Source organism: Impatiens glandulifera, chromosome 3 (genome assembly GCF_907164915.1).
Source record: "Impatiens glandulifera chromosome 3, dImpGla2.1, whole genome shotgun sequence".
Lineage (NCBI taxonomy): Eukaryota > Viridiplantae > Streptophyta > Magnoliopsida > Ericales > Balsaminaceae > Impatiens > Impatiens glandulifera.
Genome location: NC_061864.1, coordinates 12009578 through 12027789, shown reverse-complemented (window position 1 = coordinate 12027789; position 18212 = coordinate 12009578). Strand labels below are relative to the sequence as shown.

Below are 18212 nucleotides of genomic sequence, written 5' to 3'. Positions count from 1 at the left end.
TTCGAGCTTTTACAATCGAGCTCGAGCTCACGAACCGCTCGTGCTCAGCTCGTTTAGAAAGCTCGTTTAAAGCCTCGTTTAGAAAGCTCTATTTATTAACCCTAAGTTTAATTATAGCTTTATAGGATATTATTATATTAATATAAATATAATCATGTAATAATATTAATTATTATAATATATATTTATATATTACTATTTTTTTAATAATTTACAAATTATATTTAAACAATATTATAATCGAACGTGTTCGTGAGCCTATAAACGAACTTGTTCACGAGCTTATAAACGAGCCTATAAACGAACATGTTCGTGAGCTTACAAGCCGAATATCGAGAAGTTCATGCTCGGCTCGTTTAAATTTTCGAGCTTTTAAACGAGCTTGAGCTCAGCTCGTTAAGACTAACGAACGAGCTCGAACGAGCTTTTTGTCGAGTCGAGATTCGAATAGCTCGCGAGAAGCTCGGTTCATTTACATCCTTATTACTGCATTAAAGAGCTTTTAGACCATCTCCAACCGAAAAACTCATTTTCAAACTCATTTTGCTATAAATATCACCTCAAACAGTAATTCTTCTTCAACCAAAAAACTCATTCTCAAACGAATATTCTTATAATATTATTTTTTATTTAAATTTTTATAATTTTTTAATATCACTCATATATTTTTAATGTTATAAATTATATCATAATATTTAAATATCACCTAATTATTTTAAATTTGATTATAAATTAATTATAAAAAATCAATAATACACAAAAATAAATATTATAAAAAATAATGTATAAAATAATACTTTGATAAAACAAACATTATTAAAAATAATATCATTAAATATTCTTTATTATTATAATTTTTTTTAACATTATTATAATTTTGTTTTAAATATTATTATCAATTTTGAACATTATTATAAATTTATGTTATATAAATAAATTAAAACAATAAATTATATAAATAAATAAGTTTAATGTATAAAATATACCTAAACTAAGTTTAGGGGTTGAATTAAAAATGGAAAAAAAAAATTGCGATAGTGAACCGTTGCAAAAGAGAGAAAAAGGGTGAAAACCCATTGTGAGTTTAAGAATGGGTGTCAGTTGGAGAAAAAATGACTAAAAATCCATTTTGAGTTTGGATATGAAATATGGTTGGAGATACTCTTAAGGGTTCTCGGTGACAAGCTCTAATTAAAATAAACATGTTTTAATTAATTAGCTAAAATAAAGAAGGGATGAAATCAAACAATTAATGTTAATTATACTTAGCTAAAACAAAACCCTTATCACATATATAATAAAGCAAGTTTTGCATTACAAATTATTAATCTTATAACTAGCTAGCTAATTAATAAACATTTCCCTTCATTTATTTATTTATCTCGTCGATCGACAATCACGGGTCCAATGCCAAACTAGGAGTAGCCTAGCTAGTACACAACTATATATATATATATATATATATATATATATATATATATATATATATATATATATATATATATATATATATATATATATTAGGAATTAATTAATTAGTACCGTCACAAAGTAAATTGCTTAATTAGTTTACACATATAAATATATATAATGACAATAGTTAGCATGCATGGACTTAACATTGTGGTATTATTCTGTTTATTGCTCTCTTCACTTCCGTTATGCTTGCTTTTTTTCCATTTCCATTTTCCTTCACCTGAAAATTACATAATCATATATTAGTTATATAACAACCTCATTGGAATAATAAGATTTATATAATTAATTAGTTACCTTGGCTCTCATCTTTGCGACGAATATACCGTTGGTCAACGACGATTGAACTGTGACGATGTCCACTCGCAACTCCCGGAGAGTGACCATCACGTCTAACAGAAGCCCTTCCCGATATGGGCATTGGAGCTCCACCAGGCCGTCGTTCTCAATTATCGAAACTTGCACCTGTAACGTTACACCCGGAGCTGGCTGTGGCGGCGGCGGCGTAGGAGCTGGATCCGGCGGCGAATCCACTACCTTGGACCTAATGACTCCTCCTCCGCTTGTCTCCACCATCCTCATCTTCCTCTTGTCTGATACTACCGGAGCAGAGACACCACCCCGGGATGATCGCAGCTCTGAACCGGTCTTGATCAAGAGATTCTGTGATTGTCCATTGCTTGACGTGATTTGTGGCTGCTCTCCTGATGATCTAGACCGGTTCTCGGATTCGGATTTATGTGTATCCGCCTCCAGTTCGTGGATTTTGTTTCTCAATTGTTTTACGTACTCGATTGTGTCCCCGAGGATGGATGCTTTGTCCATTTTAGTGACGAAGGGAACTAGGGATCGGAGGATGATGAAACGCTCGTTAAGCTTCTCCCTTCGACGACGCTCGGCCATGACATGGCTAGCGGAGAGCTCGTCTTGAGAAACGCTCTTGCGAAGACGAGTTGATATGTCTCCGGTGCCGCCACGCGGAGAGGACGAGTTATCTTCCTTAATATTACTTTTCGTGTGGAGTTGGGGAATGGTGAAAAGGATGTACTTGAGAAAAAACTGGGATTTCGAGTTTGAGTTGTGGTGGAGGTCGGACCGGTTTGTCCACTTGAAGAACGATGATTGCGACGAGTACGGGAGGTTTAATCCGGGGACCGTGGATGATGACGGTGACAAGTCCGACCACCGGTTCGATTGGTGGTTGAGTATGGTTGATACCGTTTGAGAGTAATGTGTGTCTTCGTGCATTAATTCTAATTCCAAACCGAGTGGCGGACCATCATCATGTTCAGGAATTAGGTTACTCCTTCCCAAAGATTGATCATGTACAAGTGGCCATCTCCGAGCTAACTCGGTTCTGAACGAATCAACTCGAATTTGATCATCAATAGAGTTCGCGACCGCCCCAGCAGACCCCATGCCTAGGAGTTGAAAGTCAGACTCCAATGGATTATTAGAAACCTCGTCCGGTGATCCGAGACGTATATCCTCCGACATCTCCAACTGCATGAGCTCACTCGGCTCGGCTACCTCAGCGATATTCACAATGGCTCGGAGGTTGTTTGCCTCAAGCTCTGAGCCGGTATCTCCTTCGTCTTCTTCTTCCTCCTCCTCATCTTCCTCTTCATCGTCCTCTTCTTCGTCGTCAACATCCTCGTCTTCTTCCTGCTGATCCTGAGCCGGGGCGTACATGGCAGGGAGAGGAGGGGAATGGAATCGGATGTGGTCAGACGAGTTGACGGGGTTGGAGGTGGACTGCTCGGATAGAGCCGGCTTGGGCGGTGGAAGGTGGTGGCCTTTTTGATAGTCATTGAAGAAAGTCTTTAAATGTTGTACAAGTGCCAGATCTTCTTTTACCTAAATAAATTATCAACCAAATTATATTGTTTCCTTGTATCAAACTACAAATTAAATTTACTTCTTTCAATAATATATAAATTTTTTTTACCTTTTCTGTGATGCCAAACTCAACCACACCATCAAACAAAGGAATACACAAAACTGTCTGTAAATTAATTAAGATATATATATTAGCAAAATGATAAATAAATAGATATTCTGAATTTAAAATAAAGGAAAAGCTTAATTATATAATTAACCTGTACGCGAGCGCTCTGAATTTCCATGCATGTCATAATAGTAAAAAAAAAGTCAGATAATAGAAGAATAAATAATTAAAAAGGTTGATCAATTAATTATAATTTATAATACGTACCTTGGCAAGAATAGCTCTAGTGAAGAATTTGCTATCAACCTCATTTGCTCCGGTGAGCCAAACATGATGCCTCTTTGCATAAGCCTTGCCTGGTAATCTATATACACATTTTATTCTTATTAGAATAAAAAATAAAAAAAGTTTGTAATTGAATTTTTTTATAAATAAATAAATAAAGTACAACAAATTATTAATGCAACCGGGCCGGTAAATGTAAAAGTACATTCAGTAAGAAAACAAATGTATTTAGATGGTCCTTTTAACATTAAATAGAGAGAAAAAGAGTTCATATATAAATAGGACAATAGACAAACGGTCACAAGAAATTCTTAAAAATTTTGAAGATTCTCAAAGCATCTGCTTTAATTTACTTTACATGGGAATTTCAGATCTAATATTAACTTAATTACTATAACTACTTCCACTATATATTATTTATATATATATATATATACAAAAAGTTAATATTGTTAACGACAGGACAGGAGATAGAGAAACTGGTCAAATACAAAGAGTTTCTAAAGATAGAGCCATCGTTTTACTGCGGTTAATGATTCCATGCACCAAAATAGCCAAACACAAAAAAGGCTTAAATTAATGCATCATATCCAAAACTTTTCTCTACCTTTTTTTTCTTTCAAAGATAAAAAACTGTAAAATAGTAATTTTTTTTTTTTTTAAATTTGAAATTTTTGAACAAGTAAATGTATATATGGACCAGCATTTAATTGAGAAACTCATTAGCCACCTCCAACTAACAACGATAGAGATATTAAACTAGCTAAAGTTAAAAATGATATTTATTATATTGACATTTAAATGAAAGTGAAAGCTTTTATAGTAATTAAATAATTAATGCTTACCCTACACCAGGAGGAAAGGAGAAGGAAACACACATGAGATAGAACCATTCCGATTCCGTCAAGTCCTCCGGCGACAATGCGGCGCATGGTCGCCGGACCTGCTGGCCGCTCGGCTCCCCGAGGCTGCCGCCGGCAGAAAGCGACTCGTAAAGCTCTCTTAACTGTTGACTTCTTTGTAGAGACGCTTCCTCTGCGCTCACTTCCATGGGTTGTATAGTTTTCCTCGTCTTAATCGCTCCGTTGTAGTACCCATCTCCCCATACTAGAATCCTAACAACAATAAATAAAAAGTTCATTTGTTTTCATCTTATAAATTGTTCAATTTAGAAAGAAAGAGACAAGTGTTCTTTGATTCAAACGTTTGTACAATGATAGTGATCAATTTATGGTGAAAACGATATAGCAAAAGGATAGTTGTTAAAATTTACACACACATATATTTAGATAAAGCAAAATATATACATGAAAGAAACAACTAAAAAATTCAGTGTTATTAATTTTCACATTTCAAAAAATTCATAATTAAGAATGCAAAAATTATAAATCTAAACAGTAAAACTTTATAGTAGGGTAAACTATGAAAACTCGACATATATCATCAACATCCCTATGATTTAATTCATTTTTTTTATACTCAGAAAAAAAAACATCATAAAAATATTGTGATGAATAATATGAAATGGGTATTAAAAAGATTTTATCTTCTTTTTTTTTTTTTTTTATGAAAAGAAAAAAACAATAGAATTATGAGTTTGAGTGAGATATTAAGATGATTAGAGTTACCCTTGTTGAGGACAGAGGTGCCAGAAAAGACTATAAGTCCATTGAACAGACTGCACCGCCGTCTGTAGCATTCTCTGCAGGCCGGAGCTAGGTGGCGCCGCCATCGGTAAGAAATATATATAACTTGGGTTTTTTCTATCTGGGAAATAGTTGTGAGATGTCCAGGAAAAATGGGTACTGATTTATCTGAAAAGAAAAAGGGAAATTAATTAATTAAAAGAAAAAAGGTGAGATCGAGAATTCAAACATGTGAAATTAATTAGGGTTTTAACTGAAGGCTTAAGAAAGTGAAAGACTTGCAGGTGAGGGGAGGTAGATGATGATGATGATGATGGTGAAGAAGAAGATGAAGACGAAGACTTTGAAGATTGAGTGGTGAATGGTAAGAAATATTATATATCCGTGCATGAGTTTAATGCCATGTTTGTTAGTACTGTTAGATCGAGTTTGAGATCCAAGAATCGATAATCGAAGAAAGTTGGTTAGGTTTGGGAAAATATATAGATGAGTATACAAGATAGCTAGCTAGTTAGGGTTTCTTGAGGATGGATGGATGGATCGATGAAAAGAAAAGAGATGAATTAGTTATAATTGACTGGTTGGTTTACCTGACAGTGTTGCCGGCCAATATAAATCGTCCATTTGTTAGTTGGCATATTCATCTCTCTTCTTCTTCTTCTTCTATAGCACGTGCCTTCATTCTTTGTATTATTATTTTAACATTAATCAGAGATTAGGTGGTGTTAATCACACTTACCTAAGACTGGGAGTTGAGACTTTGAGACACTAGATTTTTCACAAGGCCTTGTTTGGTTTACTATTTTTTGACAATTTCTGACATATAAGTGGATTTTAAACTCATTTCAATATATATATATATATGGATGGAATCATTCAAAGGGTACAAAAGAATTTCTTTAATTGGCACAAATCCATGTAGTTTGTATTGTTAATTACTATTATCGAATAAATAGTTCTTGATATGTATATTTGAATTAATTGAGCTTATTTTTTAGTATTAATTAATAAATTGTTATAGTTCTTAATTTGCAGATGGATTTGATTTGGGAGGTAATGTTTTATATCTTGATATTCTTTGTGAGTTGTGTGTGTGTGTGTTTTAGGGTGTTAGTACACTTTGCATAATTAGTAGCCACAATTTCTACATAAATAAATAAATAAAAGCAAGAAGTGACAAGTGATTAAATGAAAAAAAGCTAGTATACAACAATACATATTTTAATAGTAGATTTAGCCTAGCTGCCTAAACAAAAAATTAGTACTACAACAATCAAGTTAGTTGCAACTAAATTTAGTAACAAGTGATTAAATGGAAAAAAGGTTTTAACTTGTCCTAGAATCACGCCCTAGTTTTTAATTCTTTTATATTTGCATGGTTACCACAATATCAAGTTAGTTCATTATAATTTTTATTTTCTTTCAATTTAATTGTTGCTTGTTACTCTTTTCTTATAAGGTGTAACTCGAATGTTTATTCATGGAAAATAATATGAAGTTCCCTATCTCGTTTTCCTTCTTGTTAGTTAATTTTCTCTCATACATGGAACAAATCGATATATGCCTAAGGGGTAAACCTCGCCAATTGGGGGCTGTTTGTGCCAGAAGGGTGACGAAACAATCTTACATTTGTCTATGTTATGTGAAGTCGGACATTGACAGCTCAAACTATCAGTTGCATTTTGTTGCTGATCCGGAATTGAATTAGAGCATTCTTCTTTGATTTGGTAGCTTTTGGGACATCGTCAAAGGAAAGGATTGCTAGCTCATTTCAAATCGAATTTTATTTTACTATAACAGATATTGTATTTTTGAACTTTTACTTACTAAGACGTCATATGTACGACTTAGTGGCGTTAATGAAAAGTCGAATTATTTATTAAAATATTGACATTTCAATAAACACATGTCACACATTATTAACATTACTTTTAGTAACATAAATTCCAATAAAAGTGAATATTAAAACAATACTTTTATATATGTCAACATAATTACTTAATGATAAATAAAATAGTTTCTAAAATTGATTCCAAAATTGTGTTGTAATAAATTATATAAAGGGGTAGATAGTTCAATTACAAAAGTTTTACTTTAAATTTAAATGTCACACTTCCTAAAAATAATAAACAGATAAAATGACTTACCAGTTTTATAATAATAATAATAATAGATTATATTTTGGTTAATTATATGATGATTTTTTTTAAAACAAATTAGATAATTTATTTCATTGTCATATTATATAAAAATATAACACTTGATAAAAAAAAAAAGATCACCACTCCTATCTCGGGATATGTCCCTCTTTCTTTCACATGAAAGTGAAAAAGTAAAATAAAAATAATAATAATTACATTTTTATTCTTTCTCCGTTTCAAGACCAAGGCTAATTTTGTCATATAATTTTCTCTTATTCAAAATTTTCCATTCCAAAGCATTTGTGAATTGTGATTTCCTATGGTAAGATTTGTATTTTACAATCAAAACTACAATTCTAATAACCTTTAATAATTGTAAAAAAAAAAGTGATTTTTTTTATTTGATAAAAAAAGTATGATTTACCATTTTACCTTTGTTATCATTATTTATTTATTCTTAGTTTGTGCATAGGGATCAATTAATTTATTCTCTCTCAATTTTAAATAAAATTTATAATGAAGACATAATTATTATTAAAATTGAATAGATTTAATTTATAATTCGAAAATTAAGAAAAACATTTTGTTGATATTTAAATTCTGTATAATTATATAACTACAACCAAAATTCAATACATTTTTTTATGTACATTTATAATAAAAATAAAAAAACATAATTAAGATAAATTCATAAAATTAACAAATAAAAAGTAATATATTTTGTTCATACTGTCAATGTCAATGGATTGACTAAGTCCTCCTCTCCACAAATTATTTGCTTCAAAATATATTCATTTATTATTTCAACTTCAATATTATCTCATGCACAATAAATATGAATCTCTATCGGTAAGGGTACATATAAACATAATCTAGAACCAAGCAACCAACCATTCATCATCATATCAATTTTTGTAGATAGCCGATTGTGTAGAATAACAAAGATAAAAATAAATGTAATGTCTCGAAAACTAACTAAAGAGTACTATGCATATCCAAGAAACCTCACATGAATAACATAAATTTTTTTTTTTACATTTAAACATACATGTCTTGAAAATGGTTGCGCCGACAGAGAGTTGGAGGTTGAATTGGAGGTTGATATTAATGAGTGGTGATATATAGCTATCCAAGAGTTATCAGGTATGGGGAGAGATAGTTAATGAACAAGGGATATTAAATAAACGGTGGTATAATGGACTTTTAAATTATTTTTTTATGTATTTTTTAACTATATATTGTACTCAGGCTTGTTTCAATGGTGGTATAGTGGAAAATTTTGGCTTAAACTCTTGTGAAATCAGTTAAAAGTTGATACCAAATAAGTCAACTAAAAAAAATGAAGACAAGCTTACTTAGTAACATCATATTTTGTTATCTATAAATTTTGTATCAACTTCGCAAAATAGTTGATTTAACTCTAAACCATTAGATAAATAAGTTAGTACATACGCGGTTTCATGACTTAGAGTTGAAGTGAGGGTGAACTTAAATAATAAAAGAGAAAATTTAATTAAATATTTTGTAGAATAATGAAATAAATTGAAAAAATAGAAATTATGGAGTAATTTAACTTTATTTTATTATATAAAAAAAATAAGTAAACTTGAACCTACCGCATCCCTAACTTAGATCCGCTAGTTGGTCATGATTATCTATTAATTGCAATCTATCCACTTACATGCATCCACATTTATTTATTTTGATAGTACACACAAATAGTGATAATAATAAATTTTGTCAAAAATAATTTAAATAAGAAAATTATGAATAATAGGTTAAGAAATGGAAATTTTGAGATACTTTTTATCATTTTGTACCCTTCAATTACCATGGCACCCAAAACCAACTTAGTTAAGGTGATCAAAATATATGTGTGAGTTGTAACCCTAAACGAGTATTTTTTATATTTATTTTAGGGTTATTTGGATAAGTAGAATTGGAATTGAAATTAAAATTTTAATTTTAACATAAAATTGACATTAAAATATAATTCAATTCATGTGTCTGAAAAAATTATAAAATTATAATTTAATTTTAATTCCTATTTATGAAAAAAAAATATAATAAAAATAATTTTAATATATATTATATATTTTATTAAAATATTTGTTTGACACAACCAATTATAATACTTCAAGAGTGTAAAGATATTTTTTTAAGTTTTGATTTTTATTAAATAAAATATTTATTTAACATTTTAATTTAATTAATTTAATAGATTAAAAAAATATCAGTTCAATATTTTAACTTCCTAAATTCAAAAATAAAATATCAGGTCAATATATTAACTTCTTAAATAAAAAAAAACATGTTAACTTATTAAATTAAAAAAAATGACATTGGGTCGATATTTTAACATTCTAAATAAAAAAAAAAAAGATTATCGATTAAGAAATTTAATTGTGTTTTAAACGATTATTTCAAAAAATATAAAAAAAAATTATTTGAAATTAAATTTCCGAACTAAAAAAAGTGGAATTGAGACTATAACATTGCGTTTGATTGGATTACATTATAATTTTAATTTAATTCTTATTTTAATTCTTAAAATGAAAATATTAAATGGTTTATCAAATTTAAAAATTGAAATTAGAGATATATGATTTTATATAGTTAAAAAATATTTTTAAAAAAATAGTAAATTGAATTATTAGAGAGTCTTAAACCTTAGTTTTAAATAGTAAATTGAGTTATTATAGTCTTAAATCCTTTATACCTTCTCCCATTATCTTAATAAACAATTAAATCTGATTCATAATTAATTAATTGACGTTTCTCATTGGGGATGCATATAGCTAGCATACATACATACATACATTTAAGTCCATTAATATTATTGTTGTTTATTGCCGCACACATATGCAGTTGGAATTCTTTTCACTCCTAATATTTTACTTTCTTATCTTATCTTGTACCTAATAATTAATGATAATCTTAAATAACTTATTATTTTATTTAATATTTTTTTTTATCAATTATAACAATAAATTAACAACCAAATATAAGAATATGTTTTTCATTGTATTAAGCCTTTGCTATGTTTTATCTAAATAATTGTTTTTTTAATAATCTAAAACATACAAAGTTATTTGAAAATAGCCTATTATATAACTAATTAAGTAAGTTTCCAAACAAGGCCATAAATGTTATTGATGAAATAAATTTTAATTAATTATTTAATTTGCTTATATTATAGGATAGAGGGTGGGAGATGACACAATTATTGGTGATATATAGATTGGTTTCAATTTGGAATGTCAACTCAATCCGTATGATTAATTCGAAATTCGAAATTAATATTTATAATTTATTATTTAGTTTTTAAGGATAAAAATGAACCTTTATTAATATAATATAGTTTTTTATTAGGTTGATACTAATTTTCTTTCTTGAATAATCAACTAATTTTTTAAAATTAACAAATCATAAACTACAATATCTTACAATATCTGTTTTCTATATATAGTAATATTTTAATTTAATTATTTATAATATATAAATTTGCTTTAACTTTTTTTTTAATTAATTTAATATAATATAAATAAGAGTTGTTAATATTTAATGATAATAATAATAATAAATGAGTGACTTATAAAATCTGATTAACTTTTTTATTATTTATATATATATATATATATATATAAATAAAAGAGTACAGTATAAATATTTTACATTGAGAAGACACAAGTATTTGAAATATCTTATAATTGTTAATTAATGCTCTCTCATGCTTGCTTTGAATTCAAACAAATCATTGAGGTAAAATTCGAAAAATAATTTAATTATTATGCTTGAATTAATTGAATGTAGGCACAAACTGGAATTATGTTACAGCCGTTAAAATTCAGTATATGCATTTGATTGCATTAAAGTTAGATGGTTTTATTTTTTATAAAATTTATAGTTTTTATCAAATTAGATTCGAAGTTTAAGTGGTATAATATTAGGTTTGTGAAAATATGACAATTTTAACTATTTGATATAAATTTTCTTACTTTTATGTGATATATATATATATATATATATATTAATTAATTAATTTATCACTTACTTAAATAAAATGATATTTAAATTTTAAAATATAAAATTAATTATCATCCCCTTTGACTTCCCCTCCCTTGCACATACATTTAAAATTTTGATCTCATATAAGTTGTTGCAACCCGAAAGACACGAGTCCATTGTAGAGTGGCGTTTATTCGTTCAGAGTTAAAGATAAAATCGTGAATGACAACTTACCGGGATCGGTCGATCGTGACAACTTACCGGGATCGAAATCGCGAATGAATATATTATGGAGAGGAAAGTCGTGAATTAAAAAAACAATTTAATTTAATTTAAATAGTAATATTACAATCAAATTAAGAAGTAAAAAGTCCGGACTCTGCCTCTTATTTTGTGCTACTCATTCTGTCATTTTGAATAGGCAATTGAATGGCATTATTTTCTTTTACTTTCTTCAGTTTCTACTTATAGAAGAATTGAGAAAAGGTAGAAAGAATAGAATTAAATTGAATTTTTATTTGAAAAAATAACAGTTTTTATTAATTTTTGATGCAGTAAAAACTAGGACCGAATCTTTGAGTTAATTACTTACCTCCAGGAAGACGTCCTCTTAATTATTGTTCTTCCACTATTTAAAGAGTCTAATATGTATTTCACGTAAAAATTCAAATATTAGTTCAAGTTCACGGAGTTTTGATTATTATGTTAACATTTTATATGTCAGCAAGAAAACATCCTCTATAAGTTTAAGTTCTAATGAAGTCACTAATTTATTTTAAAAAAAAAATTGGTAAATTTATTTGTAAAATTTTCCTCAGAATATACAATATTTTTTTAAATATTTTTTTGCTTAGTAAATTGGTCTTTTTCACTTAGTAATTTGCTCTAGATGTGAGTCATGTGACATTATCATTGGTTGTGGATTTTAATAGACCTTTTGTCTTTTAATTTTGATATGTACATTAAACACATTTTGTCCCTAAAATCATTTTTGACAATTTAAAATATCTCGAAAAGAATATTTAATTTTAAAAAAAATGTGTCCATAAATATCATTAATTACATGCATAGATGTAACAAACAAATTAAATAGAATAAAAAAAAATAGGTTTAAATAAAAAGACAAACATTTTGTAGCCACAAAACAAAACTTCAAATAATTCAAACTATATATATATATATAATCCAAATTTTAAAGTAGTTATATAGACATGTAAGGTTAAGAATGAGCTGGTGAGTATCACGTGCATATTTTATATATTTTATTAAATGTGAAAATCATATGATGAGAAAAATGGAATCTAACTTTTATTTTTAAAGGAAAAAAAATTAACGTCAGTATCTTTTTTAGAATCTCCACATATTCATGTTTGTATTGTACTATTATTTATAATTATTTTATTTGAATGAATTTAGCACGTTACATAATTATATCATTCTTAACTAGTAACAACTTTGAAATTCAAATTATCCTATGATTTTTTACAAGTTTATGTAATCCAAGGAGCATCCGAGGATTCCCGTAACAGAGGATCGACCTCAATTGTCCGAGGAGGAGCTGGTCCAAGGCGACTATTTGGTCTTATAATAGACTCTCGACACTTGATTTATTTTTAAAACAATCGATCATGTTAATGATCAGAATTCCCAGTCAATTTCCTTCAAAAAAAATTAGTTGAAGCTTCCTAACTTTCTCACCGGTCATTCATTCTTTATCATTACCATAGTTGACCTTTTTTTTTACTTTACCCTTATTTTGTCTTTTCTCTTCTTTGTTTATAAAATTATTTTTTTCCCTTATTTGTCTATTCTCTTCTAGATATTTTATAAAGTATTTACAATAACAATTATCTTTTAAAATTATTTACTCTTTAATTATTATGCCATTTGAACCTAATTTGTTCTTTACAAAAATTAACTCTTATACAAACAATTGAGCTAGCCTAAGAATTATAAAGAATATGCATGTATAATATAATAAATACTTTTAGTTATTATCATATTTTAAAAAAATATATATATATAATTATTATTATTTTTATCAGAGTTTATTTTTGGAATTAAATATATTGGTTAATTAAAACAATATAATTTATATATATGAATTTTAAATATAAATAATGATTAACTTGTAAAGGTAGCTTGAATTTAGTCACTATAAAACCTGCACGTGACTTTCACAAAAATATCAAAAGATAATATAACCTGATTGTCCAATATTTCTTGCACGTGTTACAAACTCTTCAATATACTGTATAATAATATGTTTTAGTTCAAATAAATTAATGTCATAAAGTTATTTTAATTATAAACGAATTATTAATTTAATTAATGCTTTATTTATAATATTTAAAAGTATAGTTAAATTTCTCAACAATTTACTTGTTTTTGTTAAAAAGAATGAATTGAAAATTTTTTATTCTCTAGAAATGAATTACAATATATGGTATATTTATCCTTAATTTTAAGGTGAACTTGGTCTTTCGTCTACGAGTGTATTAAGTTAGTTCTTTTTAATTAAAAAAATATAATATTCAAAATAATGACAAAAATAATTACTAATAAATCAAAAATCACAAGTTTGATTCATAAATTAAACTGTTAAATAAAAAAAATAGGAAAACAAACACTACCGAAGCCTTGTTTGGAAACTCGACCTGTAGCTTGGCAATTTATATTTTTTTAATTTACTTAAAAACTATTTTTTTTAATATTTAATATTTATTAATTTAGATGAAACAAGGTTCTTATATATTTTTTTTTAATTAGATATATATTAACAAATTTAATAATATTTTTGTTTATTCAAATTCAGTTTCAGATGTAACATCCAAATAGGCCTATATGTTAAGGGTATCAACCTTCAACTTAATTTCATTTTAAAATGAATCTCACACATGAATTACTATTTGAACCAAGCTTTAAAACAGTATGATAAAAATAAAATCAAACACTTTTAAAATTCCGAGATATTAGACATTAGACATCCTTACTTTATTATTTTTCTAAACAACTTTATAGTTTGTTTAAGATATTTATTAAGAATATAAATATACTCAGGTGTCATCCTTAAGTTATATAGCAATATAAAATTTATGTTGTTATTTGTTTTTAATTTTTGCTAAATATTATTGTTTTTAATTTTGCTGGATATTGTTGTTATTTGCTTAGACTTTTAAAAAAATTAGCATGTATTTCGTGTATTTGCACGAGTAATGATATAAAAAAATCGTGAAAAAAGTATTACGGTAAAATGTGATAACATTTTTAATTTTATTTTTAACCGTTTTAAGTTTTTAGGCGGGTCAACCCACAATCCGACCCAAGTATCCATTTACTCTCACATATATATTCAAATTAACCACAGCTCTCGACCCGGCAATCCGAACACTTTAAAAATTAAGCATAATTATATATATAAATAACTAAATAATGATTTGTAGAGCAAAAGATGAAATATTTAATTTTAAATCAGTTATTTTTCTCTAAAAAAAACAATAAATTATAACTATCAAATCAATTCAATGATGTGGACCATTGATACTACCTAATTGTTGAAAACTTTAAATTGAGCTGTTCTTATTAATGACATGTTGGGCGGAATAAACTATAAAGCCCAAATAACTAAGGCCTTGTTTGACAAACAATTATTTGAATTTAATATATATAATTCTGAATATATTATTGATCATTTTTTCAATTAAATATTCAAATAAATATAGTACTAAAATATCTTTGTTTTATTTTTAAACAATGTTAAATTTATTAGTTATAAAAATATTTTAATTATTTCTGAAGATAACTCACACTCATCCATTCTCAATCATCTCATGATGTTTTAAAAGTTCCATATGATTTTCAAAGCAATGATATCTTGAATTTCTTCCCCAAATACGTGCACATTCTCATATTCAATCAAGAATCGCGTCAAAATTAAGATCGTCAACACGTTTGGCCCAATCGGTACGTTTGGCACAGTTGTTCGGTTGCGTGATTCAGTTGATTTAGTAGTCGGTTACGGGAAACGTGATCGGAGTAAAGATCGTCGGCACGCATGGAACGATCAGCACGATAGGTATGTCTGACATGTTCGGTACATCGGTAAAAATCGTCTAGGGTTTGAATAAGATTGTTTCAAAATTGTTGTTCTAACTTTAATCCCCTGTTCTGAAGTCTTATTGGAATATGGGTAAAAGGAAAAAACAACAAGCCAAAAGAAGTGGAGGATTTTGTTCTTAAAGGAGTCAAAGAAACTGTAGAGAAGGAACTGAACAAAATAGCTGAAAAAATTATTAACAAAAAAGTGTAGGAAATCAACAAAGACCCAATTGCTGCCCAAAAACCTTTGAAAAATAATGCAAGGATCAAGGAGAAGAAAGAAAGAGTTTGGATGATAGGGTATAATTAAAGGGAAAATTAATTTGGACTAAAAAACAAAACCACCAAACTCCTGATGCATGCTAAGAAAGGAGAGATTGTACTCAATAAGGAGAAAATACAAAACACAACCGTCCAACTTAACATTCACCATCTCCAAAACTGGAATTTACTCAAAAAGATGAATATGAAGTGATAGTAAAATGGTCTGTTGCAACAATGAGGGAGTTAATGAATGCTCATAAATCAAAGACTTATACTATCAGAAATAATTCTACATAGAAAATCAATGAAGTCTGGAACAACATTGGAAAAAAGGTTGAAAATCATGCATACAAATGAAAAATCTACTTGAGCAATGTACAGACAAAAGTGGAGGTACTGAATTATCCTTTTGAATTTAAACTGATAGTAGAAGAAAATTGTGTTCGGGAATGGAAAAATGTAGTGGTGGGAAACTACATAGGAAAGAATAGAGTTTCTTTCATAGTCACCAAATAGATACTTATGAAGCAATGAGAGGAAAAGGGATTGAAGAAAATTTCAGCGAATGTACATGATCTCTACTTTCTGGAATTTAAGAAAGGATCAATACTGGATGAAATTCTGGAAAATGGGCATACATATATTGGATCCAACTACATGAAGTTGGAAAGATGGTCTGAAGATTTGAACCTATTAAGCAAGCCTAAAGAAACAGCTCAGATATGGTTCAAACTTTGGAATATCCCTACACACATGTATAATGTAGAAGCTCTTAGTCATTTTGCAGGTTTATTGGGTACGTCATTATACATGGACCCAATTACTAAAAGGAGGAGAGCACCTATCATTTGCTAGATTAACATTGAGGTGCATCCTAAAAGCACACATTACCGAATAATATGACAGTAGTAGACAGAAAAAGAAAATCTACTGTAATGGAAATCACTTATGAGTGGAGTCCATACATATGCACTTTCTGTAATACCTTCCAATATTCAAGCCCAAATTGTAATTTGGCTAAGGAAGAAAATCAAAAAATTTATAAAGGACAGAAAGTAAAGATGCAGGAAAATAAAACAGAGGTACTTATTATCAAAGAGAAAAATGTGGTTAAAGATCAAGAAACAGAAAATAAAGAAAATTATGTACAAGACGAAAACAGTACGATGAAGGAGGTGGAACCTCAACCTAATTATATTGAAGAGATAGTTGAGGTTTCTCAATCCAATCAAGTTGAAGTGATTGCTGATGAAAACAGAGAGGAAGATACTCAGACTAATCAAGAGGAATAAGAGAATTCTAAAGTTGATATAGAGGAATCCAAAATTGCTGAGGATTCTAAAGCTGAAACTGAAGAAAATAAAGACAATGATCTTGAAATTTAAGTTGAGAACAATAAGGTGAAAAACTCAGAATTCCTGAAAAATAATTTTTTTCATCAAATTAGAACGGGTTCATATAAAGGAAAAAAAAAATCAAAATGAGAATAGGCAGTACTCATCATCATCAGTTCACCCCTCTTTCGTTACAAGAAGAAGGACAAGGGGAAGAGGAAGACAACTTGTTGAAACATCAAGTTAGTATGGAAATAAAAATCCTGATTGGGATAATTAGGATTTGATACAATTTTTAATCTTTGTTTGTAATCTCTGTTTTTCGTATGTTTGATGGCTACTAATTAATTTCTTTAGGGTCGTTTGATTGTTATCTTTTAATCATAGTTATGGTTTGTCTAGCTTTAATTATTAATCTTCTCTCTTTTGAGATTTTAATGAAATGGTTTAACCGTTTTCTCAAAAAAAAAAAAAAATAATTATTTAACTTAGATAATTAATTTTTACTTTAATAAGAGAAAAAAAGTTGAAGAACAAAGAAGATGATAATTATAATAAAATATATGTTTCTTACTTTGTTTATCACATTCAGTGTTTTTGATTCCTAGTTATTTTTTGCATCCCCTTTATCCAATAGGCAAATTCGTAAGTTACATAGTTCTAAAAGTCAAGATAATTAATCTTTTTTGTAAAATTGTTGAGCCGTCGGCTCTAATTCGGTTAAGGAAAGTCCTCCTCCAGTTTTCCGGAAAGAATCAACTTTCATTGATCGGGAAAAAGAGAGTATTACAAATATAGTAAATTAATAATAAATAAATAAAATGAAGTGTTAAATTAAAAAGACAAATGATTATCCGTTTAGGATAAAGATTCAAATGACTAAAATTGTGATATTTTTATACTCCTATAGCACAACTTTTAAGTTTAGTCTAAATATGAGTCAGATTGGTTAAAGTGGTTCACAAAACTCATTTTCAATACTTCTAGGATATGCTTGTCAAAATGTATCAAA

At 28.2% G+C, this 18212-nt stretch overlaps 1 protein-coding gene across 2 annotated transcripts; it reads right to left on the bottom strand.

The window, feature by feature from the left end:
• Positions 1-1518: 1518 nt before the first annotated feature.
• On the bottom strand, positions 1519-5873 carry LOC124932428 (transcription factor BHLH42). 2 transcript variants are annotated; one of them, XM_047473054.1, is made up of 8 exons: positions 5610-5873; positions 5338-5523; positions 4555-4824; positions 3692-3788; positions 3576-3590; positions 3425-3481; positions 1774-3333; positions 1519-1696 (listed from the first exon to the last, which is right to left on the bottom strand). In XM_047473054.1, exons 2-8 carry the CDS (start codon positions 5439-5441, stop codon positions 1616-1618), a joined length of 2184 nt encoding a protein of 727 aa, XP_047329010.1. In that variant the 5' UTR covers positions 5442-5523; positions 5610-5873; the 3' UTR covers positions 1519-1615. The 2 variants fall into 2 exon arrangements, with proteins under 2 accessions (XP_047329010.1, XP_047329009.1); XM_047473053.1 differs by having other exon boundaries at positions 5638-5873.
• Between the last annotated feature and the right edge of the window lie 12339 nt (positions 5874-18212).